Below are 27,828 nucleotides of genomic sequence, written 5' to 3'. Positions count from 1 at the left end.
AAATGTAAAGTTTACTACAAAAGGAGGCGGAGTAAAAAAACAAAAAACCCAAAGCAGCTTTATTAGGCCTTAATGCTGATATGGTCCTTTGAACAATACAAATGGCACATAGTTGACAAGAGCCGAAGAGAGACAAAAGGCCCAAAGCCAGGGCCTGTAACTGCTTGTCCAAATCCTTGAACATCCTGCAAAGGCCTGAGGCAGAGTTCACATCCATTATCTTTGTCCTGACTGGGTGCTAAATGAGAAAAGAGATTGTCTTTCAAACAAATGGACACAGGTGTGAACATCTTGGTCCACCATGGTCCAATCCCAGTATGGAAAGTTTGTAAAGGAACCTAAGGAACCCAGAAGCTTACCTGTCCTCAACGGCTCTTCTACTAACCTTAAGACAAACTTCAATAATCCCTCAAGAATGAGATATGGGGCCTTTCAGGATTCAGAACATGATGATATTTGCATTTACCGTTTATAATACTTTGCAATTCTTGCACCTCTGCAAAACACATTCATTAATTAAGTCAAATGGGACTAACAACATGATCCCAAAACTGTAAACAGCCCACTTTTTCCAAAGAAGTTATTTGAAAAAAAAAAAAAAAAAAAATTGTAGAGAAAGGTAACCTACATTAATGACACAAAAGCCTTAGGTTTTAACCCCATTGGGAACGATTTTAAACAAAAACATCTGTTCCAGTTCCAAAAAAACTTTCTACGAAGGTATGCATTTCTTTAGCACTTCCTAGGTGTGTTTGAAATTCCACATTCTAGTGACACTGATAAATAGATACTGTGCGATGATAAAGCCCTAAGCTGCTTTAGGTAGAACGAAAGCGGCGAAAATCTCTGGCGAGTTGGGACTTGTTTTGAGGGGGGGGTTGGGGACAAACATTCTACCCTTGTTAAGAGGGAAAGGAAATGGACGGACAAATAAGAAAACACCCCCTCCCTTCACCATATACCTTTCTGGTTGATTACCATTCCCCCCTCTATTACTTGCTTCTGTTACATTTGGTGAAACGGACTAGAAACAGTCACAAATCATAGGATGGCTGCGACAAAGACACTCCCTCTATTCTCTCTTTATGCACAGGCCCCTAATGGGAATTCTCACCATTTGAAGAAAAGAAACTCTAATTCCACTTGGAATGTTTCCTCTGGGTGGGGCTGGACAAACTAGACACAGACACCAGCCCCTCACTACACTCACATTCTTGCCTCTGGCCTTTAAAGATTTTTACTATCAAATGCCTCCTATTCAAGGGTTAGAGTTACCACCCCACCAGATAGTTCACACTGAAACGGGAAGGGTGAAACGGCACCAAAACACAGCCATAAAACATCCATTTGACAGCTCACGACTCAAATAAACCACGTTTTATCACGGAATCGGGCTGATATTCTTAAGGGCAAAGACTATTGTTAATTGAATCGCCACTGATCTATTGCACAGATGGGCTGCACTTCAAGCTGACGCCAGCGATCATGTCAACATAGGACCCAGGAGGGCCGTCCAACTGAAACTTCTCCATCAAGATGGACCACCAAGAGCCGTCAAAGCTACCAGAGAAAGATTGGCAGACCTCGCAAGTGAATTAACACCCATAACGCGTTAGAGAAATAAGCTACGTCGTCCTAATAATGTACACCAGATGTCGTGCAAACATTTGGAGGGAACGTACCAGTGTGAGGCCATCAGGTCATTGATAATTTATACGTAAAATCATTCCACTGCGACAGCAAACCCTGATATAATAAGAATTGATTGCAACCGGCTGGGTTGTATCCCTGGCATGGGGGTGAAATGTTGTCAAGGTGACGCTGACAGTTAAATAATGCAACAGAGTTCGACAAACAAGATTGTCCCCCGAACCCAAGGACAAATTTCCTGTTCTTCGTTAAGGGGAAGAGTGTGCATGGTTCTCTTTTATTTATCCTTACACATCACCTTTACCATAGCAACTGCAAGGAAAACAATGTATCCCAGTCCATGTAGGGTAGCAAAAATGCAATCAGAAGCTTCAAAGTAAGATCTGAAGTGAATATTTTGGCCCCTAAAATAATAAACAGGTACTTGGTTAAAAGATTTTGCTAATTGCTGCCATATATTTCTCCTGACAAACGCAGAATCAAAGTAGCGGGGGTGTTTCTATTGACCCGATGCCTTTGATATGGTCATCATACTCGCCAAATGGGAGGCCGTAACTCAAGGCACATGCGCGCTTCGACGTCGACTGAGCCTGATTAAAACTCCATTAATCACCCAAGATTACCATGCCGAGCTGCCTAAAAGGGGCATTGTGTCAGCTACCGCTAAAAAACGCTAGGTTTAAAGGGCGCCAAGCTATCTGGACTAGCCTCAGCCATGTGTTCAATGAAAAGTTTAATGGCAGCCATTTGACCCCCTCACTGACTTGGAGATGATTTATTGAATCCAACGCTAGTAAACCTGAAAAACAAATCAGCAGAAAACAAAGCACAGGAAGTAGAAATAACAATAGTAACATCCAAGAATCTTCCTGAAAAAGTCCTTCCTCTTGGAGATATTAAACAAAACTGGTGTGAACTTCCTTCATCTACAAACTGCCAATTAATTCCCCCGTTTGCTAAGATTAACTGCCAACTTTGCACCCGACTACTGTGATTTTATTAAAGGCGTTTACTGATTCACTAAGGCTTATCCATTTAAGTGTGAAAAGCTTCAAAAAAGACAACCCCCACCCTCATTTAAAAATGCCATTTGTGGCATCTGTTCTCTTTTGTGTAGTCAGTGTCATCAAACCAGTCTCTTCACATCCCCCCCACCATGCAATCTGATACTGTTACCACAGAGAGCATCATTAAATACTAAAGGACAGAAATAAAGACGGGTGGGACCAAAAAAAAAAAAAGTGGGTGGGGGTGGGATTGAAGCCCCTCAAGCTCTAAAATAGTCTTTATTAAATAAGTCGGTTTTTCTCTTTTTTGTGCATTAAAATTCAACCAAAAACACTAATGTCTGGGTCATCTCAAAAACAAATTTATACTTAATTATACTTTATATATATATATATATATATATATATATATATCAAACTTACAGAGACTATGACTACATGTAGTGTCAATACACTTAAAAAAAAAAAACAATAAAAAAAAAAAGTGTTCGCGCTGCCATCACATTTCAAGTTGACCAAACGTAAAATTTTAAGTTGTACTAAGTGTAAACTTGGTTATTGGAGTTGACTAAACTCAGCATGAAGACTTTAAGTTTAAATTTTTTTTTTTTTTTTTCAGTGTAATTACTTAAGGAAAATTAAGCACATTTTACTCCCTAATTCTCATTACCATAACGCATTTGGAATTTTCCACTATTTTTATTGATGATTCTCATTACTGCAATGCAGTATTTTTTTTTTTTTTTTTTAATTAGCATTTATTAAGGGCATTATAACATTTATTTAATTTAATATGGTTTGTTTACATTACAGTAATGAATATACAAAAACAAGATTTCATTTTGCATTACGGTAATGACAATTCAAGAGAACTGCTTCATTTTTTTTTTTTTTATAAACAATGTAATAATGCAGAAAATCTTAATGGTTGCTAAAAAGAGCCTTTATTAAAGGGTTAGTTCACCCAAAAAAATGAAAAATTATGAAAATTATATCATTAATTATTCACCCTCATGTTGTTCTACACCAGTAAGACCTTCGATCATCTTCAGAACACAAATTAGGATATTTTTGATGAAACCCGATGGCTCAGTGAGGCCTCTATTGTCAGCAAGATAACACTTTATATGTCCAAAAAGGTACTAAAAACATATTTAAAACAGTTTATGGGACTACAGTGGTTCAACCTTAATGTTATAAAGCGACTAGAATATTGATCGGTGGTTCGGAGCGCCAAAGTCACGTGAGGCTTCATTACATCATAAATGTCTCACACTTTCAATAGTTCATGTTTGATACACGCCCCGAACCACTGATTCGAAACAAAAGATTCAAAGCTTCGAAGCTTCATGAAGCAGTGTTTTGAAATCATCCATCACTAGATATCGTTAAAAATTCGTTATTTTTTTATTTTTTTTTGGTGCACAAAAAGTAGTCACATGAACTGTTTTAAATATGTCTTTAGTAGCTTTTTGGACATCTGAAAGTTTTAATTATCTTGCTGGATTTTATCAAAAATATCTTAATTTGTGTTCCGAAGATGAACAAAGGTCTTACAGGTGTGGAACAACATGAGGGTGAGTAATTAATGACATAATTTTCATTTTTGGGTAAACTAACCCTTTAAATCAAAATATAATTAATCTCCTATATGCCACCTTTTGGAAGTAACCTGGAGATTTTCTTAACAGATTTCTTTGTGAAAACCCCACCTTTAAAAACGCACTAAACATTAAGTGACTCTATAAAGCTCATTCACTAAACTCTTCCCTCTTAGTAATGAGGTATAAGTCCAACCATCAGTCTTTTCAGAGCACTGAATCTCCTATTGTTTTCAATACACGTGGACAAGCCTATATTTGAAAAGCAGTATACAAGCCCTCAGACCACTACACTCTATAAATACATATATAATGACATGGGTGTGATGAAAACATCACAGACCTGCCTGTCAACACACAACCTTCCCAACAATCACCATAGCTATACCAACTTGTGCTTGCTGTTACTGATCTACTGCAAATAAAACCGCTTTGAACGCAAGTAACCGTCAATAAAACCATGTTCGATGTTTTGAGTAAAAACACACGGTCGTAACAAAGATAGCAACAATTGCAGAATTAAAATGGATGCACTATTAAATGTCGCTTTGGGGGTTTCGATATATATACACACATGTGTTATTCAACATAGTCTAATAAAGTAGGGTAAATGGCCTTTGATTGAAAGCATGCAAATATCAAGGGCTCAAGGAAGCCATAAGAGTGAGCGTATGAAATTAGAGCAATCCATTTTTCCCTGATTGATCGATCACTCAAGCGCAGCTGAGCAAACAAAGAGCTCAGGCCACTAAAATGGATGACAGCACTACAGGGAAATGTCTCACTCCACATTACCGTACCAAGACGGTATCATGATTGACGCGAGCGCTTTAAAAGCATGTTTATGAAAATTACATCACACAAACATAAAAATCTCGTAGTTCTGGTACACAAAAGGATATTTGGAAGATATATTCCAATGTCCAACTTTAGACCCATTGGCTTTCATTGTATGGACAAAAAGACATTTCTCAAAATACCTTCTTATGTGTTCATACAGGTTTGGAACAACATGAGGGTGAGTAAACGATTGCCCCATTTTTTTTTCCCCCCCCCGGATGAATAATCTTATTAAATGCATTTATTTATGATTCCCACGTGCAATTGTCCAAAATCCTGCAAAATCTACACGTGTAAACTGTCAGAGCGGCTCTCCAACAGCACACGCCTGTAACATTCTCCCTCTTGTATTGCAACCTGACAGCATGCCTCTCTGGTCACAGGCCAAGACAGCATTACTGCCAAGAGCTTGTTCTCAAGAAACACCAGCGGTAGGGGGAACGACAGAGGAAAGTGAGACGGCAAGAATAGAGAGAATGAAAGCGCTCTCCTGTTGGGCCGCCTGCCAGAACGCCACACTTCAGGGATATCCAGGGACAAAAGCCTTATGTCAGGACAGAATTCCCTAAAGACTCGAGATGAACAAACAGAGAAATTAACTGACAGAGTCGTAGGACCATGTCTGAGGGTACAGCTTGGCTCACAGCAGGACACTATTGACGATAAGGGAAGAGGACGACAATAGCTTCTGAAAGAAGCGGAATGCAACAAGAGGAGAAAAAAACAGAGGCACAGTTTCTTTTGTACACTTTTGGGAGAATGCCTGTTTATGTTGCGTTCAAGAAAACTGGAATTGGAATTTTATCCCCCAATTCTCATTACCATAATGCATTAATACCATTTCCATTATATTCAACAATGATACTTTAACTTACACTTTATTAGGGATACTTGATATATCGGCCACCATATCGGTATCAGCCGATGTGTGTTCATTTTTAATGTCGTCGTTATCAGCCCAATAAGAAAATTTGGCCAATATATTAAAGTCAATAAATAATAGATTATTTCCTTCAACTGAAACACTCACCATGATGGTTTTGAATTGCTTGAAATATGATTGGAGTCACTTCAAAAAGTAAAATGCATGTGCAGCGCAAGTCATAAAATGAATAAATGAGAACATTATTATGATTGTGTGCTTGGGACATGGATTTTAATAGGGAAACTTTTGTCTTTGTAATCTCAAATGGATTTAGATTTATCGGCCAATATGTTATTGTTTATCGGTTTTCCTATAAATAAATTATTATCAGTTATCTGTCAAAATTTCCTATCGGTGCATCCCTACATTTTAATAATAATAGCATTAAAGGTACACTCCACTTTTTTTGAAAATGGGTAATAGATAACCGTTTAACTCTAGGGGAGTTATTTATCTAAATTTTACCATTTTCGAATCCATTCAGCCGATCTCCGGGTCAGGCAGTAGCACTTTTAGCATAGCTTAGCATAGTTCATTGAATCTGATTAGACCGTTAGCATCTCGCTCAAAAATGACCAAAGAGTTTCAATATTTTTCCTATTTAAAAAACTTGACTCTTCTGTAGTTACATCGTGTACTAAGACTGACGGAAAATTAAAAGTTGCGATTTTTGCTATGATATTACGCAGCGCCTGTGACCCCGTTTGCACAGGAAGCGTGCTTAATATCATTGCGCCTGCTGCACCCATGGTACGGCAGCAAAGTTCCTTGATTATTACGCTGGAATGAGAATATAGTTCCTAGCCATATCGGCCAAGAAAATCGCAACTTTTAATTTTCCAATCGGTCTTAGTACACAATGTAACTATAGAAGAGTCAAGTTTTAAATAGGAAAAATATTGAAACTCTTTGGTCATTTTTGAGCAAGATGCTAACGGTCTAATCAGATTCAATGAACTATGCTAAGCTATGCTAAAAGTGGTACCGCCAGAACCGGAGATCGGCTGAATGGATTCGAAAACGGTAAAACAACTCTAGGGGAGTTGGAAAATGAGTCTATTTTCAAAAAAAAGTGGAGTGTTCCTTTGAGGGAAATATAACAAATACTAGCAATTGTTTATATATTGATTTAATAACAATTTTTTCTATACATTATGGCAATAAACGTGAAAACAAGAATTGTTTTTGCATTATGGTGATGAGAATTTATGGGAAATTATGCTCAATTTAAGGAACTAAATGTCAAAATGCAGAAACTCTTAAAAAAAACATCTTTATCTTAAAACAAACCCCTGCAAAAAATAATCTAATTTCTCTCCTGTTCTTGACATATTTTGTAAAAATCTCCCCCCTAAATTACACTCAACAGTGTTGCATGAAGTGACACTACAATCTGTCACTAAACCCTTCTCTCTAATTAATGAGGTACAAGTCCAACCAAATTCTTTTATACACTTTTAGGTACACTTGTTGTGCTCAAGAAAACTTGATGAAATGTCCTATTCAGAGCTGAAAACATTTCAATAATCTGAGATGAGTCATTTTCACAGTTTTTGAACATGTAAAGACTCTTTACAATTCAACTTATGATCTGACGCTCCTCAAATCATGCAGTGCTGAATGAAAATATGCTGTATTGCTGCTTTTGTAGGTCAATGGTGATAAAGTCATAGAAAACACAATGCACACAAATGCCTAACACACAGAAAAACCTCAGAGATTAATGACGGGAGACAGAAATATAGACACAAACCTGTTTGAATGAGTCATCGAGGCTCCAATCGCCGAGTCCGTTTGGTGTGTTGAACGATTGCTGGTCGTTGAGGGAGTCTTCGGGTTCATCTTTCACTTTAGTGGTCGGTGACAGGGCACGTTTTTTAGCAGCGGAGGGAGAGGCGGCATAGACGGGGAACGGATAAGGAGGGACTCCAACAGCCGCTTGCTGAAGCGCAAGGCTTTGCTTCCTGAGGAACTCCAAGCCTTCGCTTTCCTCTTCTTCGCTTCCATCTTCTCCATCCATCATTTCATCATCGTCATCTTCGTCCCCCTCGGACCCTCTTCCCCTGTCCATCTCATCAGCGGCGTCCTCCTCGTGTACTAGGTCAGAGCCGGGTTTCATGGGCCCCCTGGCAGCTGGAGGCCCCTGGCCGCCTTTCAGCGCTCTGTCTCTGGAGTTTTTGCTGTAAAAATCAGGGGTTAATGGGGCACCCTGGGCCCTGGCGGAGGCCATGATGGCTTGCTGTGCAGCCAGCTGCTGGGCATACAGAATGTGGGCTTCCCTGAATTGTCTCTCCTTGCGCTCCATCTCCAGCTTAGCTTGTTGTTGTCTCTGGAGTTGCTCCATAACTGCCTCCAGTTTGACACCAGCTGCACTTCCAAAAGCCGCCTGGGAAAATGCACTAGCCAGACTGCTGTCCTGAGACAAGCTGGGCTGGATTGCGGACAGAATAAGCACATTTATTAATTAAGTTCCTTAATTTTTCACACACAAAAAAAAAAATTATAAATGAGATATTTTAAGATAAAATGTACAAAAACAGAAATTCAATATAATTTAATCAAAATTTAACTTGAATATTTAAAAATAATCAACTGAATAACTCACTTTCAAAAGTTACGCGTTTTTGAAACACTCACGCCACACAACAACTAATGTGTAAACAATGAGTCTGCGTTTTTATTGCAAACTGAATTCTTTTAATTCGAATTAACAGCATTTGCTTAATAGAAAAAAAATTACAGTTCGAATTAAAGACGAATTAAAAATACGCGTGAAGAACTGTAAAAAAAATTGGATAATGAATTCGATTCGAATTAAATTCGAATAGAACACAAAAACGCGTAAACAAATTAGCACGAATGACAATTCTAAGGAATTCTAACTCATGTAATGTAAATGGAAAACAAATACGTGTAAGCAAATCTTCACAACGAACGAACAGCATTCGAATTAAATTCACAAGAATTTTAATTAGCATTAACAGTATTTATATGTCACAAAAGGATTAAAGTCGCATTCCGCAGCTCGCTTATTGCCCAGTAGGCCAACCTACCTTTGACCCCCCCAATAGAGACGACCAGTCTGGATTGTAGAACGACCGGATGTCCGGCCAAAACGGCGTATTGCTTTACACTTTGTTAAAAATTTAATATTTAGCCAAATCCAGTCGAGATATGTTTTTACTTTACAACTAATTAAAGCACAGTTTAACAAGCGCGCGCAGTTACAGAAGATATTCAGATCACAGTCGAATCATGGCTGCCCAAAAAGTATGGCGCTCTTCCAAAAACAATTAAGCTATTAAAAGAGAGAACGAACACACGACGCAACAAAGTATCGCGTTCTAACGGAAACAAACGGAGATATTTTGGACTTTTCGAACTCGGCAGCGCGCGAACTGGAACTTTAAACACAAATAAACAGCACGAGTTGTAACATTAAAAAATCCTGAAATCATGACGTGTACAATGTGGATTTTCGCTACATATAATAGCTTGATAACTCACACGGAGGTAATCAGAATAAATATTGATTAATTGCGACCATTTTAGAACATCTTAAATGTAGATGCAATGTTTTATACGCTCGAGATCTGCTGATGAAATATTACAGTAGCTTATCAATATATTCAACAGGGCTCTGTGCCAACAGGACGGAACTCACCTCTTGCGCTTTGCTGCTACTGGAATTGTCCACCATCACTCTTTTCCTAGATAAACCACCGTGCGTGTTTTGCTCAGCGCACCGAGGACGTGTGCATCCACCCGGACGTTTAATATCCCCTCTGATAAAACGGTAATAAAACTCTCGGTGTTTTCAGAGGGAGGGAAAAAAACACTTGGGGCCAGCCAAAGGGGAAACGCCTGACCTCACCTCCCGAACTGCGCGCTCAGGGACTCCCACAGTCCCCTAGACTTTTCCTCCTCCAGCCGGAGCCAATCCCCCCGCACATTACCGCACATTTAAATCCCGCCCCACTGCCTGACTCGTGCAACAAGTTACTACGTTCTTACGTTTCCCCTTTGCAAGCAGCAAAGTAAAATATTTATAGCACAAAAACCGATAGGACTTAACATATTACACTTACGTGGCTATTTCATGGATCAAATATTAGAAGGTCATTTTTCATTTTAGACTCGAGATTCTGACCCCACATTAGCACATTATATTTATAGCAGACTAAAAATGAACAATGAAAAAAAATAAAGTATACCTTTTTATACTTTTTAAGTATACATCAACTTTTGAGTAATTTTTACTTTGAGATATGCTTTAAGTTGAAAGCATACCTGCCGCGCCCCCTAGTGATTCAAAAATGCTATAACGTTTACTGTATTATAGCTGGTGTCAGGCAGAAAAACAAAAACTGTTTATTAGCCACCTTATTTTTAACGTAAGCGTTAATTTTTTTTTTTTTTTACCTCGAATATGTGCGAGACTTCCGGTCTCAATTATTTTAACTGTCCGTTATGCTGCTTGATGTTACACACTGTTGTTTATCATATTAATTTATTATCGTCGTATATAAACACTGTTTTGCAACGCAAATGGTTTTACCGTTTACTGAGCTTTGTTATTCTTCTAGTTATTAGCAGGTAATGAAGCGGAAGTCTCGCACATTCACAGGAAATAGTTCGCTTTTCATTCAATTCCAAATACTGAAAATATTGTAGGTTCTGTAAACATTTAACAAAGACTTCCTCATTTAAAAAATAATGTGGATAGATTTTCATTTTTGTGATTATAACTATTTAAAGAAATAAAAACAAAATTACCCAGGTTAAAAAAAAAAAAAAAAAATACTATAGTAATTACTATAGAGAACCATACTATAGTAAACTACTTTGTTGTGGTAATATAACTATAGTAATATAAACAAATTACTTTATCCAATGCTGTACTAAGTTTTCTACAACTATTATACTACAATATACACCAGTTTACTGTATTAAAAAATAAAGTACACTACAGTTTATCAGTTCACTATAGTTAAAGGGTTAGTTCCCCCAAAAATTAAAATGTCATTAATTACTTAGGCTCATGCCGTTCCAGACTCGTAATTGTTGATCTTCGAAAAGCAAAATAAGATATTTTTGTTGAAATCCGATGGCTCCGTGAGGCCTGCATAGGGAGCAATGAGATTTCCTCTCTCAAGATCCATTAATGTACTAAAAACATTTAAATCAGTTCATGTGAGTATAGTGGTTCAATATTAATATTATAAAGCGACGAGAATATTTTTGGAGCGCCAAAAAACAAACAAAATAACGACTTATTTAGCTTTGTAGCGTTATGAATCAGTGTGTCGAATCAGCGATTCGGAGCGCCAAAGTCATGTGATTTCAGCAGTTTGGCAGTTTCACACGCGATCCGAATCATGATTCGACACGCTGATTCATTATGCTCCGAAGCTTCCTGAAACAGTGTTTTGAAATCGGCCATCACTATATAAGTCGTTATTTTGTTTTTTTGGCGCACCAAAAATATTCTTCTCGCTTTATATTAATATTGAACCACTGTACTCACATGAACTGATTTAAATATGTTTATAACACATTAATGGATCTTGAGAGAGGAAATGTCATTGCTGTCTATGGAGGCCTCACTGAGCCATCGGAATTCAACAAAAATATCTTAATTTGTGTTCCGAAGATGAACAAAGGTCTTATGGGTGTAAAACGCAGGAGTAATTAATGACAGAATTTTTCATTTTTGGGTGAACTAACCCTTTAATATTACAGTATGATGTAGCATTCATTAACAAAGTGTTGTAAATACTATAATATATACAGTATCCTACTATAATATGGTTCAAAACACAATAGTACTTACTTTAAATTACTATAATATTTTTTTTTCACCAGTTAGCAATTAATACAACAAGTAATGGCATCAGATAAAACACAACAAGTTTAAGATATAAAGATATATCTCCCTTTATTAAGTCCATCAATATTTTACAAGCAAAAGAACATAATAAAGGCCAGTTAAATATAACACAAACACCATGACACGAGGCAAAGACTTCAAGTACAGTGGTCTACTCGGCCCAGACAAGAGCAGCAGTCCTCTGGAAGACTGTAGATAAAAAGGAAAGATACAATGGACATGTTAAATCAAACAAGGAAACATCTTGCATTTGCTTAGAGAAACAATGCATGATGCACGCTAATACTCACCACAATCGCAGACATCTATGCTTTGTCAATGCCAAGTTCCTCAGGTGTAGGGATACCAAGCTCACTGAGGGTAGGCTGCAGCTCTTGGATAACATAGGGGTAGATTTCTTTGTGTGGGCCAGCTTTGTCCTGTGTAAAAAAGAGAACAATAAAAATGAGTAAAATTTAAATTACATTTGTAAAATAATTCCTATTTTTTAAAATAAAAAATATACTTTTATTATTATTCATTTTCTGAAAAATGATGTTAAATGCAGCTTCAAGAAATTAAAGGGATAGTTCACCCAAAAATGAAAATTCTCATCATTTACTCCTCAAGTAGTTCCAAACCTGTATGAATTTCTTTGTTCTGCTGAACACAAAGGAAGATATTTGGAGGAATGTTTGTAACCAAACAGACTTCGCCACCCATTGACTACCATAGCAGGAAAACTAAATACTATGGTAGTCAAAGGGGGGCAAGATCTGCTTGGACATTCTTCCAAATATCTTCCTTTGTGTTCAGCAGAACAAAGAAATTCATACAGGTTTGGAACTACTTAAAGGGATAGTTCACCCAAAAATTAAAATTTGATGTTTATCTGCTTACCCCCAAGGCATCCAAGATGTAGATGACTTTTTGTCTTCAGTCGAACGCAAATTATGATTTTTAACTGCAACCGCTGCCGTCTGTCAGTCAAATAATAGCAGTGATTGGGAACTTGAACAATAAGAGTGGAAAAAACTTCCATAGACAAATCCAAATTAAACCCTGCGGCTCGTGACGGCACATTGATGTCCTAAGACACGAAACGATCGGTTTGTGCGAGAAACCGAACAGTATTTATATCATTTTTTACCTCTAATACACCACTATGTCCAACTTCGTTCAGCTTCCGGCTAGTGAGGTCTGATCGCGCTCTGACAACGGAAGTGATGTCTCGCGCTCATTGAAGTATATGGGCGAGACATCACTTCCGTCTTCAGAACGCGTTTTTTGACCTCACTAACAGGAAGCTGAACGGAGTTGGACATAGTGGTGTATTAGAGGTAAAAAATTATATAAATACTGTTCGGTTTCTCGCACAAACCGATCGTTTCGTGTCTTAGGACATTAATGTGTCGTCACGAGCCGCAGGTTTTAATTTTGATTTGTCTAAGCAAGTTTTATTTACTGTTATATTTGAAGTTCCCATCTACTGCTATTATTTGACTGACAGACGGCAGCGGTTGCAGTTAAAAATCATAATTTGCGTTCGACTGAAGAAAAAAAAAGTCACCTACATCTTGGATGCCCGGGGGTAAGCAGATAAACATCAAATTTTCATTTTTGGGTGAACTATCCCTTTAAGGATGAGTAAATGATGACAGAATTTTCATTTTGGGGTGACCAATCCCTTTAAGTGAATGCTGTTGCTGTGGTGGTGTATTTTCCAGTTGCACAGAGATATAATGACCTTGACTGCCTCAAGAATGCGGATGGCACTGGCTAAATCGTCTAGCCTCCGACAGGCTCTCAGTGCTGCCTCCAGGATCTTTGGCTCAGGTACCAAGTCGTAACCAATCAAAGTGTTCATTCCTGAAGCAAAACGAAAGAAAACACACATTTACTCTACAGACACCAGATGGGTGTCATTCTGTCGAAATTGTCTTCCTTGATGCAAGAGCAAACACTTCCTTGTTCCAAAGACTTTTAGGTTAAAGATAAACAGACGGTCATAAATTTTTGATTCCAACGGATTAAACGAAACCAGCTTTACAGGTTATGAATCATAAAAAAGCAAACGAAAACAACAGGCTGTGTCAATACAGAGTCATCTGTAATGATTAATGATGGAAACCTACTTGTACAATGGCGTATTATAATTACAGGGTGATATTTCAGAACATGCTAAAAGGATATATATATGGAAAAATGGGGAGCGAGCAACAAAAACATTTTTTTGTTTTTGTTGAAATATTGCTTGCTACGGAATTCACTTCCTGAAACATTGCAATCTTAAAGAGCAGCATTCAAATCAACATATGGCCAATAAAATACATTTATGAGAGCAAATTCTTGCTTTACAAGCTCAGCAGTCGAATGCACAGCTGCTGATTCCATAACAAGGTCAAAGCGCCACCGTCACCCACCTTTCCTCAGCTCCCAAGCATCGATGTCTGGCTTGCTGAAGTAAGTGACCCAGCGGGCATCAAACTCTTCATCTGTCTCCTGTTTGCCATGGGAATAAGAACGAGCAGCTACCGAAGCTGTGAAAGTAAAAGACCAGAGATGATCACAAGAGACTTGACTCACTTTATCAGACTAAACAAGTTAGAGAATGACATCCAAACGCTGCGGTCAAAGTACTTCCGGGAAGTATTGTATAATTTTCTCTATGATTCAGTGATTGCGAACAAATCTTCATAGCGCAGTGATATTTAACATACAGGCCTTGTTCCAGTTGGAACTGGTCCAGTGCTAGTTTGACCTATGTTTGAGTGTTACCTTGTCCGATGGGTCAGTATGATTTAAGCTAACTCCTAACTGTCTGCTAAAGAAGGTCAGACAATACGTTCAACTGATATCCTAACATGAGATGTATAATATAAAACATTTAAACTAGATGTTGTATGATCATCATGATGTGCTCTATATTCTATAGTTGCATCTATTATGATCTGGGATGTGGGTTCGCATAGAGGTCAGTGTATTGTAGCTAACAGAAAATGCGGTTTGCACTCTTGCAAGGTGAATGTACGCGTACTCTTCATCTTTAGATGCAACCCCGTGTCGCACGTACACATTGACTATATGATTATATGACTATATTAAACTGCTCCAAAGCAAAAATGATAAACCCCACAGCCTGTTTGCTAGGCTAAATATACAGAAAACCTAAATATTTACCTATTATACTTGCTGTTTCAATGAAAGCTCAGAATAATGTGTCAATCTGGGATGCTTTCGGTTTGAGTGTCGCGTTTCCTCCGCGCGCTGGGCCGAAGCCTCACTCTAGTGGGTCATTACAAGGACACTGAGAGAAAACATCTACAGGACTTAATAAATGACAGCCAAAATGCGATTATGAAATGGAAATGCTTTAGTAAAAGCGATACACGAGCGCGTGATAATAACCTCTAAAAGGTATAACCTTTCAAGCAAGACACCGGTGCTGCCTCGGTTAGCATATGTGCTAAGCTACGTTCAAGGTGTTTCCGTTATCTCTGCTTCTTATTGTAGTTTTTTCTAAGAGCGATTTCATAATTAATGTGTTTAAATCAGTGTTTACCTGTATATTGTGGCCGTGACCTTGTTAAACTCCGAGCACCGGAGACTGAGAGTCGAAGGGCGGCTCTGAACATAGTGCGGCTCACCGGACTCAAGCGCTGCTTGGACTTGAAGAACGACACGGGCTCGCGCTTCTGAGGAGGCTAGTTCAGATAGCCGACCTGCTAACACGCGACTGTCCCGTGACTGCGCATGCGCACTTGTCTGGCAATAAAGCAGTGCATGGACTCTGTTCATGGGAATCAATGAGGAGGTTTGCTAAAGAGGATTATAACAAGCGTGAAGGACAAAATTTACATTTCTAGACTGTATACAGATTTAAACTTCTATTATATGCATTATGAGAGCAATATTTGATTCAATATATTTATATTATTTTGTTATTTAATGTTTATTGATATTTAATAATGGAAAACATTATGACAAAAAACATCTAAATAAAACCACAAAAAGCACGGCTCCTGCATTTATTGCCTTCATATAGTACAAGCAATTCTTCATGCGTGGTCATAATTTAAATGATATTATATGCCGTCATTAGTAAACTTTTTTGTGCAATGTTATGGCATTATTATCAAATAATTATTTTGATCAAAATAGTTAAGTTTCGTTACATTTATGTACGCTACCTGTCAAAAGTTTGGAAACATTACTATTTTTAATGTTTTTGAACATAATCTCTTATGCTCATTAAGGCTTATTTATTTAATAATAAATACAGAAAAATATATAATATTGTGAAATATTATTACAATTTAAAATTTGTGGTTTTCTATTTTAATATGCTTTAAAATATAATTTATTTCTGTGATCAAAGCTGAATTTTCAGCATCGTTACTCCAGTCTTCAGTGTCACATGATCCTTCAGAAATCATTCTAATATGCTGATTTGATACTCAGTTATTATCAATGTTGAAAACAGTTGTGCTGCTTAATATTTTTTCGGAACCTGTGATACTTTTTTCAGGATTCATTGATGAATAAAAGGTTAAAAAGAACAGCATTTATTCAAAATATAAATCTTTTCTAATGATATAAATCTTTACTCTCACTTTTTTATCAATTTAACACATCCATGCTGAATAAAAGTATTAATTTCTTTCAAAAAAAAAAAGAAAGAAAAAAAATGAATGACCCCAAACTTTTGAACGGTAGTGTGTATTGTTACAAAAGATTTCTATTTTAAATAAATGCTGTTTTTTTTTTCACTTTTTATTCATCAAAGAATCCTGAAAAAGTATCACAGGTTATAAAATAATATTAAGCAGCACAACTGTTTCCAACATTGATAATAAATCATCATATTAGAATGATTTCTGAAGGATCATGTGACACTGAAGACTGGAGTAATGATGCTGAAAATTCAGCTTTGCATCAATTATATTTTAAAGTATATTGAAAAAGAAAACCATAATTTTAAATTGTAATAATATTACACAATATTATTGTTCTTTCTGTATTTATAATGAAATAAATGCAGCCTTAATGAGAATAAGAGACTTTGTTCGTTCAAAAACATTAAAAATAGTAATGTTTCCAAACTAGTGTACATACATTTATGTTACTAATAAGTTAGTGTTAGATGAAAGTGAAAAAAGTGTATTTTCTGTCTTTCAATAAAATAAAAAATAGTTATAATAATTTAGCTTCTATCCCTAAATGTGAATTTCATATTGTTACAATATACAGAAACTGTTTCCAAAATAGTTGTTCTCACCAGCAGGGGGCAGTATTACATTTCATAATGTTAAACCCAGGGACAGTTAACAAAAACTAACAGTGACCATCATTTTAAACTAAATGTAAATGAGAAATGGCAACTAGCTGAAATAAAATACACACACACACACATATATATATATATATATATATATATATATATATATATATATATATATATATATATATATATATATATATATATATATATATAAATAAAATAATAACTAGTTACATCATTTAGTTTACTCACCCTCAGGTTGTTCCAAACCTGTATGAATTTTTATTTTGAAGAATGTCAGTAACCAAACAGTTGATGGACCCCATTGACTTCCATAGTATGGGGTAAAAGTACTATGGAAGTCATTGGGGACCATCAACTGTTTGGTTACTGACATTCTTCAAAATATCTTCTTTTGTGTTCAACTGAAGAAAGAAATTCATTTACTTTATTTTGATGGTCCCTTTACACATTCTGTTGACTATAAATAACGCTGCACCTACATGTCAACTAACTCTCAAGTATTAGTAGACTGTAAGAGGTAGGGTTAGTAGAATAAGGGAATAAAATAAAATATCTAGAATAAAATATCTAGCTTCTCTCAGACTGCCTTCCGTATTCAAGTTACAAAAAAAAAAAAAAACATCTCATCAGTTAAGCTTTTTGCGTAAGTTGAATAGGGAAGGTGTAGGATGTAGTGTAAGCATTTTGAACTTTGAGAGGCGTTACACTTTCTTCCTAAGTAGAATATGGAAGGTGGTCTGGTGGAAGCTAGATATTTTACTTTAGAGCTTGTTAAATATGGATATTTTTCTTACACAAACGCATCACTTCACTTCATAAGAAATCATGTGGAGTATGTTTATGATGGATGCACTTTCTTCAGCTTCATATTCGTTGGTCCCATTCACTGCCATTATAAAGCTTGGACACGTCAGGATATTTATTAATATAACTCAGATTGTGTTCATCAGAAAGAAGAAAGTCATGTACACTTAGGATGGCTTGAGGGTGAGTAAAGCTTGGGGTAATTTTCATTTTAAACTGAATAATCCTTTAAAATATCACAATATTTTTGTATCAGACCCTATTTTGTCTATTTTATATAGACCCTAAAATGGCAAAATTAGTTCTCATCTCAGCATTTGGTTTTCTTAAGTACTGCAGCCCCTCAATAAAATCACTAATATTAAACAATTCACATTAATTTCTTTATAATTGTGTTTTATTTACAAACATAACAGACCTAAAACAGTGCGCTTTTAATAAAAAATGAAAAAGGTAATAACAAATAAAACCATAAAGAGCATAGTTTTTAAAAGGCAATGCGTTTATTTGTTTACATTATTTGTGTTTACTTCAGGAACACATTATGTAACTACCTGCCATATACATATAACAAATTATGATTTATGATCAACTACAGTACAAGTTTGTCATTTAAAGCGCCATAATTAAAGGTGATGAAAGTAGATTTGTTGGATGAGACCTTTCAGCATTGAAAATAAAATACCATGACATCAGTTCAGATCCTCGTTGCAGAACAGGCCGCCCCAGCCTTCCTTGCAATTGCACTGAAAGGGCTGGTTGCAGGTGCCATGCAGACACCCCGGGTATCGCTGGCACTTGTTGCAGAGGGGGCCTTCCCACCCAAAGCGACACTTGCACTCACCAGGGGCCTCACAATAACCGTGCTCCTCACTACAGCCTGACGAGCAGATGGCTGTTTAGGGAGAGGGAGAAAAGAGGTGACATTAGAATGACTGGCATCATAAAACAACCACTCTTCTAGAGGCTCAGGCACATCAAAGGAGCTGGGGGACCAGCGGCGGCACTAGGACGGGGCTTGCTTGGGCTATAGCCCTACCAGAAATTTGCTTATCACCTAATGATTTTCCTGTTTTTATGCTCAGCGTCACATTAATTAAAAATAATAAAATAAAATAAAAAAATGGTTAAAGGATTAGTTCACTTTCAAATTTAAATTTCCTGATAATCTACTCACCCCCGTGTCATCCAAGATGTTCATGTCTTTCTTTCTTCAGTTGAAAAGAAATTAAAGTTTTTGATGAAAACATTCCAGAATTATTCTCCATATAGTGGACTTCAATGGACTCCAAACGGATGAAGGTCAAAATTACAGTTTCATTGCAGCTTCAAAGACCTTTAAACGATACGGAATAAGGGTCTTTAAGTTTGAACTAAATTGTCATATACAATATGCTAGTGCAGGGATGTCCAAACTACGGCCCGCGGGATGAATTTTAAGCGGCCCGGAGCTTGTCTATTAAAATATATTATGTGTGGCCCGCCATGCATAATTTACAAATCGTACAGTTTCACAATGTCACCACAAGGCGGCAGTACTACATTTTAGGCAAGGGAAACATTCGCTGCGTAAAAAAAACGTAGGTCGCTGTCTTGCTGCCTCGCTGTCTTACTTGTACGGCAGCGTTCGTACATGAAGGTACCTCACGAAATTGATTTCGGACAGACTTCTGAGGCAGCGTAACAGTTTAATGATCTACAGCAATATAGCGCGAGCTTTAGTGAGAACTAAACAAATATTTAATTACTACAGTAGTAATTTCTCGATAGAAATGATATCAAAATTGAAATATGTTGGTCAAAGTCGTACATTTATACACAAAATGAGCAGCAAACGCAACTTTCGGACGCCATCTTTATTTTTCTAGCTCAACTGTCACAAAATGGAAAGCACAGGATTGTGGGATATCACAAAGGATACATCCATGCTTCCTTCAAAAATCGATCAGAAGAAGGTATCTCAGGAAACAGGAAGTGAAGCTAACATTGGATTCGGACGTGCCTTGATGCCTTACTACTTTGAAATGTGTCCTCAGAAGGCAGCATTTTACAGTTTTCGGACGCAGCCATTAACTCACCAAAAGCGGAACGAAACATCGCTACTTGTGCGCACCGCCCAACTCACGAGCTTACAAATGTGTTTACTTGCTGGGTGTCTCGAGACCACCAAACAGCTGGTGAGAAGTGTTCAAGTTCGGCGTAGAGGTCTCAGGTACAAGCTGCAAATCTCTCTGTGATTTAATTCATTTTAAAGCCAGTTGAAACAGCGCTGACTGAATCAACAACAATAACGTGCAAATCATGAGAAACATTGAGCCGATCCAGTTAGAAAACTGTTCAACCAACAATTCCCCAACATGTATCATGGATTTACTGTGGTAACACTAACTGTAACCGTGGTATATTGTCTGAAATGTAGGTTAATATTTTATTTAGACTTGTATTGAATGCCAATAAGGCCACATTACAGACTATTTTTGTCATAAACTTGCAGTTTGGTGCATTCGTATTTATATTAAATGTGTAGAAATAGGCTAACGTTACCTTAAAACCATTCTAGATATAGAAACAATATTTTTACTTTTTTACCATGTAGTGAGGTGCCATGTGTGGTTTTACCTGCGGTGATCTAATTAGAGTACTTTTAATTTAAATAAGAATAGAGTTCTAACTTAGTAATAATATTTGCATTTCACCCTTTAATAATGAGGTTAAGTTTTATAGATATTGTTTGTGCATTAAATTTGAATCTGTGTCCTATCTCAAACTACTGTACTGTCAGCTCAAGCTTATGTCAAATAGGTTATGTTTTCAAGAAACAAAACATGTAGGCAAAACATAATATATTTAATAGAAAAGGAACCGGCCCCCAGATGGGTCCATAACATCGAATCTGGCCCCCTTTTAAAAAGTTTGGACACCCCTGTGCTAGTGCAAGTATATAACAATTAGTTCAAACTTTGACCTGTGGAGGGCAGTAATACACTTAGCAGTGTCTACACTGCTGGAATTCAGATAGAGAAGAAGAAGAAGAGAGCTAGTTCAAGATGAGCATTTATGGTTAAAATGTATATAATTTAAAAACATTTTTTAGAAAATGAGCGATGGTTTCTCTAGATGTTCTCATCTGGGATCGTGTAGAACGCTTTGACGCTGCACTGAAACTGTAATTTTGACCTTCATCCGTTTGGAGGCCATTGAAGTCCACTATAAGGAGAATAATCCTGGAATGTTTTCATCAAAAACCTTCATTTCTTTTCGACTGAAGAAAGAAGGACATGGACATCTTTGGTGACACGGGGGTGAGTAAATTATCAGGAAATTTTAATTTGAAAGTGAATTAATCCTTTAAAAAATGTTGTAAATGTGCCAATAATAATTATAATGGGGGAGGAATCAATTATACTACTTTTGTTTTGTATAACAGTTGTATTGTAGTTCTCAGCACCATCAAAATAAAAGTCACAACAACAAACATAGCTTACGTCACTTCAGAGTTCCTACTTCCGGTGCGAATGCAAACAGGAAAATGGCCTTAGGGGAAAATTTAGTTCTCGGGCTAGTTCTTATAACTAAGTTCCTAGAACTATCTGCTGTCAAAGCCCCTTAAGCTACCTTGTAAATGTATAGTGTAAGGTAAAATGGAAAATTAAATAAGTAAAATGCAATAAATGCAGGGTATTGAAGTTATTGAGGCACTTATTTGTTTTCTTAGCACCCCCAAGATTCTGGAGCTGCCTATGGGGGACACACATAAGAAACACATGCTGCCTTTTTCACGGAAGGCAGAGCATATTAGGTTTCAACGCATGTCCTTGTTAAATCATGCTCTTTGCTTCTATTGTTACAGTGAACAAAAGCAAACTTAGAAGTTTTATGTGGCTGTAATGATGTACAAAATTCAAAAAGTTATGAAAGTCAAAAAATGTTCTGTTTTTGAATACACTTACGTTCTGCGCAATAATCGCCTTTCCATCCAGGCAGGCAAATTCTGTTTCCAGCGACGTCACAGATGAAGTGGCCGAACGCATCATTCCGTGGGCGGCAGAAATCCGAGCATTCCTCGCCGTGGTAGAATTCATCACACACGACGCGATAAGAAAAGCTATGGAAGTAAAATAATATGCATTCCATTAAAGGTGCGGTAAGTAGATTTTGAAAAACACTGTTTGGAAGTTACTCGGGCCGACACCTACAACAAACGTGTAAACAGTCAGCAATAGGGGGCGAAGCTATAACACCGAGGAGACAGAATGAGTAAGAGGGAGATTTGAAAAGAAAAAAAAACTGCAGAAAGAGAGATGATGAGACAATACAAAAGAGCTCAAAAGAATATTACTGGAATGATGGGTTATGGCTGGGCAAGATCTTTAGGACTCGCATTAAAGGTCCCGTTTTTCATGTTTTTTTGAAGCTTTGATTGTGTTTATAGTGTGCAATATAACATGTGTTCATGTTTCGCGTGTAAAAAAACACAGTATATTTCACATAATTTACTTATCTGTATACTGCTGTTTCCACTGTCATAAAAACGGGCTGATGACTTCCTTGTTCTATTAAGTCCCTCCTTCAGAAATACGTAACGAGTTCTGATTGTGCCAGCGGTTCCTGTGTTGTGATTTGACAGCAGCTTAGCGCATCTTGCCCGGAAAGGTCACGCCTCTTACCATAACGTGTGCTGCACATAGTTTTACATGTGGATTATTGTGGTGTTGTGCCGAATGAACACAAAAGACAATAATTCCCGAGAGACTGAACTCTTTAATCTCCACAAGCAGCGACAGAAAATGTACAACGTTAGCACTCACTCAGAAGAGTACCTCATACGGAAAACAGCCATATACATAAACATAGTCCCCTCTTGTGGCAATTATGTGCACTGCAGTCCAGCATTAACTATTGCAGTAAGGATACCACAATTATAATTTTCGGGAACCGAGTTAAACATAAATTGTAACCATTGATCTCTAAGTACAGCGTCCCTGGGAAGGCCAAACAAAGGTGATTGGACTGCGGGATGAAAATAACAGCGTTTCGACGACATGGCGACAAACACACTCTACAAACACAACTCTTGCTCTTCTCCGTGGGAGCGCAACAAGACCACGCCCCCTTTTTGTGTATTCCTGTGGGCGGAGGTTAGTCAAAAAACTGTTTTAGTGACGTCATTAAAGAAGGAAGTAGAGGGATGTAGTCCAAACTGGCAGTTCGATGTAGGCGAATTCTGTTAAATAAATAAAATATCTCGCTTGGCATTGAACTTTGAGCTTTAAAATTTTACAGATTTTATTTATACTCTAACAACAACATTACACACTAACTAAAGTTTGAAACATGGGATCACAAAGAACGGGACCTTTAATATTAGAAAAGCTTTCCAGCGCTGGAGAGAGCTACGCGGGAAGGTCTGAAAACAGATGTGGAGGCTGCTTTGATTCGGCTGAGTAACACTGGGTTTGAGTGTCATTGATTGTCTGGAGCTGCTGTGCTATTGGCGAATAACAACAAACACTTGTTTGTATTTACTCTTGTGTACTGTACATTCAGTTTTTGTGCTTCCTTGTCATTTGTTCATCATCTGTGCTTTCTTTTTCGTGAAGCATTTTGTTGCATGTCAGCTGTGATAGAAATCCATAAATAAACAGACATAAGCTGTGAATATTTCAATTCAAAACCTTTCATTTTCATTATTAAAAATTCATTAATCTATATTCACCTTTCATATTTCATCAATGTGCAATGTTGAATTTTCTGTCGAATTTGAACCACGAATTTGTAAAGCGAAATAAAGTGGACCAAAAATTCCCTGTTGAATATTATAGGTTGTATTTTTAAACAGATCAAGTGCCCTATTTTAACGATCTAAACGCAAAGTGTAAAGCGCACGGCGCAGGTGCACTCAGGGCGTGTCCAAATCCACTTTTGCTATTTTAACGACGGAAAAACGGTCCGTGCGCCCATTTTTGAAATGGGTTGTCCCTATTCTCTTAATGAGTAATGGGCGTAACGTTCAATTAACCAATCAGAGTGTCATCTCCCATTCCCTTTAAGAGCGAGATGCGCTCGCGTCACGACGGATTGCTATTTACATGGTGGAATTTGTTGGCGGAAAAGCTGAACGCTTTTCAAGCGAAGAAACCGATCTGCTCGTGCACGAAGTTAAAGCGTGCGAGCAGATCATCTGCGGGACAAGCAGGAGTCCACCAAAGCTTCCCGAGGTCAAGAAGGCGTGGGATGAATTAGTAGTGATTGTGTCCGTTATAAGTAGTAATAGGCTGAATTGAAAATAGGTAGCCTAATTCTAATACACACAATGACTATTCATCATTACATTTTTATATTTATGTAGCCTACACAATAATATTATAATAATATACACTGTAATCCTTTTGTTTTTAATATTTGGCATGTTTGTGTGATGCGCATCCCTGTGTGTAATAAGCAAAGTCAAAGCGCACTGTGGTGTGTTTGAGTTGAACTGCCCAGAGGTGCAGTTTCTACCAACGCACTCTAACAAAAAAATATTGCGCCATTGACTTTAGACTTTAGACCAGGTTTGAGTTGGTCTATGGCACAGTCTATTTTCAGCTCCTTAAAATAGCAATGCGCCTGAACACACCTCTTTTTTAGACCAGCACGCCCATGGGTGCACTAACTGGCGCAAATGCATTTACAAATTTAAGGACGTGGCGCTGAACGGGAAAACGCGAACGGCGCCGGACGCAAACTAGCAAACACACTTGCGCTGCGCCTTGCGTCGCATTGCGACGGGTGTATTATAGGGCCCCAAATATATAACTTAGTTAAAAATAGATTACTGAATTTTTAATAATGAAAATGTGTGTGAAATGCTTTGAATTGAAATAGTCACAGCATAAATATACAACCATGTTGAATTTTAGCCCATATAAATCCAAGCCCTTAAAATACAATGCATTGAAATGCATATTTTTTTCAATTAGTGCAATTCAGCAAGTTTTTTGTTTCAAAAACATTTGTCATTATTTTACTTCCATAAAAAGCGCTGTTGGCTTTGATCTCCGAGATGCACTTCCTGTGACCAATCCTTGTCGATAGCGAGTGTTCTTTTGTTGCCCAAACGGCTGATTGTGTTGTTGATATTCTCTGAAACGAATCAAAAAAGCTATTTGTTAAAGACAGAAGTAGGCATAACAAATACAATTTTGTAAACTACTAAAAAAACAGGTGAGGCAATAGTAAGCCGCATACTTGTTGACTGGTTAGAGGACTCTGCGTTCCAGGCTTCGATTATCAGCGAGACAGTCCCCTGAAATGACAGAAAACTCTGTTAAATGTTTATTATACAATACATAGGCCTACACAAGAAGTGATAATGAATCATATAAGATTCATTTTGAGCAACTCACCGGCCACTTGAAAAAAAAAGGCACACGGATATGTGCACTGCTGGAGATGGAGTCTACGCTCAATATGTCTGTCATTCCAGTGCCATAAGTGCACGGCGTCTCAGGTAGAATGATGTCTTGTGAGTGCTTCAGGCAAACGCGGAAAAAGATCTGGCAGTCGCAGGACTGTTTACACACACTGTTTGTGCTTGTGAAAGAGTGCACTTTCAACTCAAACACACCAGATGATTCAACCTATTGAAATAAAAACAGATTAGCACAAGTGAAAACATGGGTTAATAGAAGGGCCTTACATTCAAATGTGTGAAAGTGTGAAATACTCACCAGATGCGCTGATATCAAAATAAAAAAACTTGTTAATAAAACACAAGCCATTTTGTTTCTTCTTGTCTGCAACTGAATGATAGCAGACTGCAAGAGTAGTCCGATATGAATGTTTGTAGTGGTATCCACAATTTAAGGGAAAAAATATCAGAATGCAAAGATAAATTACTTTATTAACTATTTGAAAAATCTTAATGTCATCTGTGTTGGAGCTTACAAAGCAAAAACAGATTTCTTGCTCCAGGAGACTTGGCACCTGTCAGTTATTTTGCATGGAGTGTGGACTGTGTGGGGGGTTTAAATAGCAATCCAAGTGAAGGTGTGGCTTATGCAAGGAAAAAGTGCTTTGGATTTATTTGATGAGACCTTGAGGCCTTGGACATCATGATGCTTTACGTTCACTGTAAAAGAGATATTACAAAACAACGCAAACAACATAAACGTCATAACAGGCATTTGGAAACTTTAAAAAGGTAGGCTAATGTTGACAACAAATTAAATATTAACACTGGTTCATAAATGAATTCAAAAGCCAAATCACGTTTTTTCTTATTTTTATAATTGCACTTTGTTCCTAAAATTTATAGGATTAAATTCTAAACCTTTTTAAAAATACTTTTATAAACAGTTGTCTTAAGTGTTATTTAACCTGCCCCTTTTGCCATAGTTTTGGCACGGGGGACAGGGGGGGTCAGGACCCCCGCACTTTTGATAAGGGCTGCTTCAATCAGTCACAATATATCATCTTTTAGCTTAGGATATTTTCTTTCAAATGAGACCATTTTCACGTTTCTGTGAGCTTTTGTTTGTAAATAATCAACTGTTTTGTCGCAGATGTGAACAGGAAATGCGCTCTCGAACGGAGAAACACGCGATCTCCAAGCAATCAATCCCAGCGTGCTAACGTTTTAGGACAGGTCAATGGTATATAAATCGCGGCCGAACATTAGCGTTTGTCAATCAAGCCAAACCGTCCATTTAGAAACCGAAAAATTTGAACTTTAAAGGTGCCCTCGAATGAAAAATTGAATTTATCTTGGCATAGTTGAATAACAAGAGTTCAGTACATGGAAATGACATACAGTGAGTCTCAAACTCCATTGTTTCCTACTTCTTATATAAATCTTATTTGTTTAAAAGACCTCCAAAGAACAGGCGAATCTCAACATAACACCGACTGTTACGTAACAGTCGGGGTGTACACCCCCAATATTTGCATATGCCAGCCCATGTTCCCAACATTATGAAAGGCATTAGACAAGGGCAGGCAGTACCGTCTGGATGTGCACAGCTGAATCATCAGACTAGGTAAGCAAGCAAGAACAATGGCGAAAAATGGCAGATGGAGCAATAATAACTGACATGATCCATGATATCATGATATTTTTAGTGATATTTGTAAATTGTCTTTCTAAATGTTTCTTTAGCATGTTGCTAATGTACTGTTAAATGTGGTTAAAGTTACCATCGTTTCTTACTGTATTCACGGGGACAAGAGCCGTCGTTATTTTCATTATTAAACACTTGCAGTCTGTATAATTCATAAACACAACTTCATTCTTTATAAATCTCTCCAACAGTGAAGCATTAGCTGTTAGCCATGGAGCACAGCCTCAAATTCATTCAGAATCAATGTAAACAATATAACAGTATACAATACTCACATAATCCGATGCATGCATGACGAACACTTTGTAAAGATCCATTTGAGGGTTATATTAGCTATGTAAACTTTGTTTATGCTGTTAAAGGCAAGCGAGAGCTCCATGGGCGGAGAGCATGAGATTTAAAGGGGCCGTACAGCATAAATCTGCTCATATTTAATGAAGCCCCAAAATAGGCAGTTAAAAAAATTAATAAAAAAAAAAAACTATGGGGTATTTTGAGCTGAAACTTCACAGACACATTCAGCGGACACCTTAGACTTATATTACATCTTGTAAAAAAACTTTGATGGCACCTTTTAGGTAAGTAGGCTGATCTATCAGGTTGACGCGCAAGCTGGATTTCGGTAATTACATCTAGAAAGTTACCCCCCCACCCCGGAACACAGTTTGGTCCCCCCCCACTTTGAAAATGTCTCCTGCACCCCTGGTTTTAAGGATTTAAAAAAAA

At 37.4% G+C, this 27,828-nt stretch overlaps 3 protein-coding genes across 6 annotated transcripts in view; all 3 read right to left on the bottom strand.

Annotated features, from left to right (window-relative positions):
• The window catches only part of arid3b (AT-rich interactive domain 3B), a 38,443-nt gene extending 28,559 nt beyond the window's left edge, over window positions 1–9,884 (bottom strand). Inside the window, exons 1-2 of one of the 2 annotated variants that reach the window (XM_067379546.1) lie at window positions 9,688–9,884; window positions 7,777–8,454 (exon numbers count right to left, since the gene is read on the bottom strand). In XM_067379546.1, the coding sequence (XP_067235647.1) occupies window positions 7,777–8,454; window positions 9,688–9,723 (714 nt within the window). In that variant the 5' untranslated portion in view covers window positions 9,724–9,884. Of the gene's footprint in view, window positions 1–7,776; window positions 8,455–9,076; window positions 9,194–9,687 lie in introns of those variants that run through there. The other variant, XM_067379547.1, reaches the window with a different exon arrangement.
• Window positions 9,885–11,944: 2,060 nt separating this feature from the next.
• Window positions 11,945–15,614, bottom strand: cox5aa (cytochrome c oxidase subunit 5Aa). The gene is made up of 5 exons (XM_067379592.1): window positions 15,455–15,614; window positions 14,316–14,432; window positions 13,640–13,761; window positions 12,204–12,332; window positions 11,945–12,102 (listed from the first exon to the last, which is right to left on the bottom strand). Exons 1-4 carry the CDS (start codon window positions 15,525–15,527, stop codon window positions 12,219–12,221), a joined length of 426 nt encoding a protein of 141 aa, XP_067235693.1. The 5' UTR covers window positions 15,528–15,614; the 3' UTR covers window positions 11,945–12,102; window positions 12,204–12,218.
• Window positions 15,615–18,404: 2,790 nt separating this feature from the next.
• On the bottom strand, window positions 18,405–26,003 carry LOC137015410 (delta-like protein C). Of its 3 annotated transcripts, none has more exons than XM_067380353.1 (6): window positions 25,714–26,003; window positions 25,390–25,623; window positions 25,232–25,289; window positions 25,016–25,126; window positions 21,952–22,106; window positions 18,405–18,896 (listed from the first exon to the last, which is right to left on the bottom strand). In XM_067380353.1, the coding sequence occupies exons 1-6, from the start codon at window positions 25,762–25,764 to the stop codon at window positions 18,699–18,701; spliced, it is 807 nt and encodes a 268-aa protein (XP_067236454.1). In that variant the 5' UTR covers window positions 25,765–26,003; the 3' UTR covers window positions 18,405–18,698. The 3 variants fall into 3 exon arrangements, with proteins under 3 accessions (XP_067236454.1, XP_067236453.1, XP_067236455.1); XM_067380352.1 differs by having other exon boundaries at window positions 18,416–18,896; window positions 25,012–25,126; window positions 25,714–26,002; XM_067380354.1 differs by lacking the exons at window positions 18,405–18,896; window positions 21,952–22,106 and having other exon boundaries at window positions 23,123–25,126.
• Window positions 26,004–27,828: the final 1,825 nt, after the last annotated feature.

The sequence above is a fragment of the Chanodichthys erythropterus genome, chromosome 24, assembly GCF_024489055.1.
Source record: "Chanodichthys erythropterus isolate Z2021 chromosome 24, ASM2448905v1, whole genome shotgun sequence".
Taxonomy (NCBI): Eukaryota; Metazoa; Chordata; class Actinopteri; order Cypriniformes; family Xenocyprididae; genus Chanodichthys; species Chanodichthys erythropterus.
The sequence above is the reverse complement of the archived record's forward strand: the minus strand, read 5'-3'. Positions and strand labels throughout refer to the sequence as shown.

What these genes read in the sequence shown, in the direction of transcription:
- cox5aa (XM_067379592.1), bottom strand. Translation starts at nt 15,527, where the DNA reads ATGTTCAGAGCCGCCCTTCGACTCTCAGTCTCCGGTGCTCGGAGTTTA. An exon ending in TGCTTGGGAGCTGAGGAAAG is followed by an intron (nt 13,762 to 14,315) that starts GTGGGTGACGGT and finishes GTTTTGCTTCAG; the next exon opens with GAATGAACACTTTGATTGGT. An exon ending in GCATTCTTGAGGCAGTCAAG is followed by an intron (nt 12,333 to 13,639) that starts GTCATTATATCT and finishes TTTTTTACACAG; the next exon opens with GACAAAGCTGGCCCACACAA.
- LOC137015410 (XM_067380352.1), bottom strand. Translation starts at nt 25,764, where the DNA reads ATGGCTTGTGTTTTATTAACAAGTTTTTTTATTTTGATATCAGCGCAT. An exon ending in TTTTGATATCAGCGCATCTG is followed by an intron (nt 25,624 to 25,713) that starts GTGAGTATTTCA and finishes TTATTTCAATAG; the next exon opens with GTTGAATCATCTGGTGTGTT. An exon ending in AGGCGATTATTGCGCAGAAC is followed by an intron (nt 18,897 to 21,951) that starts GTAAGTGTATTC and finishes CTCCCTAAACAG; the next exon opens with CCATCTGCTCGTCAGGCTGT.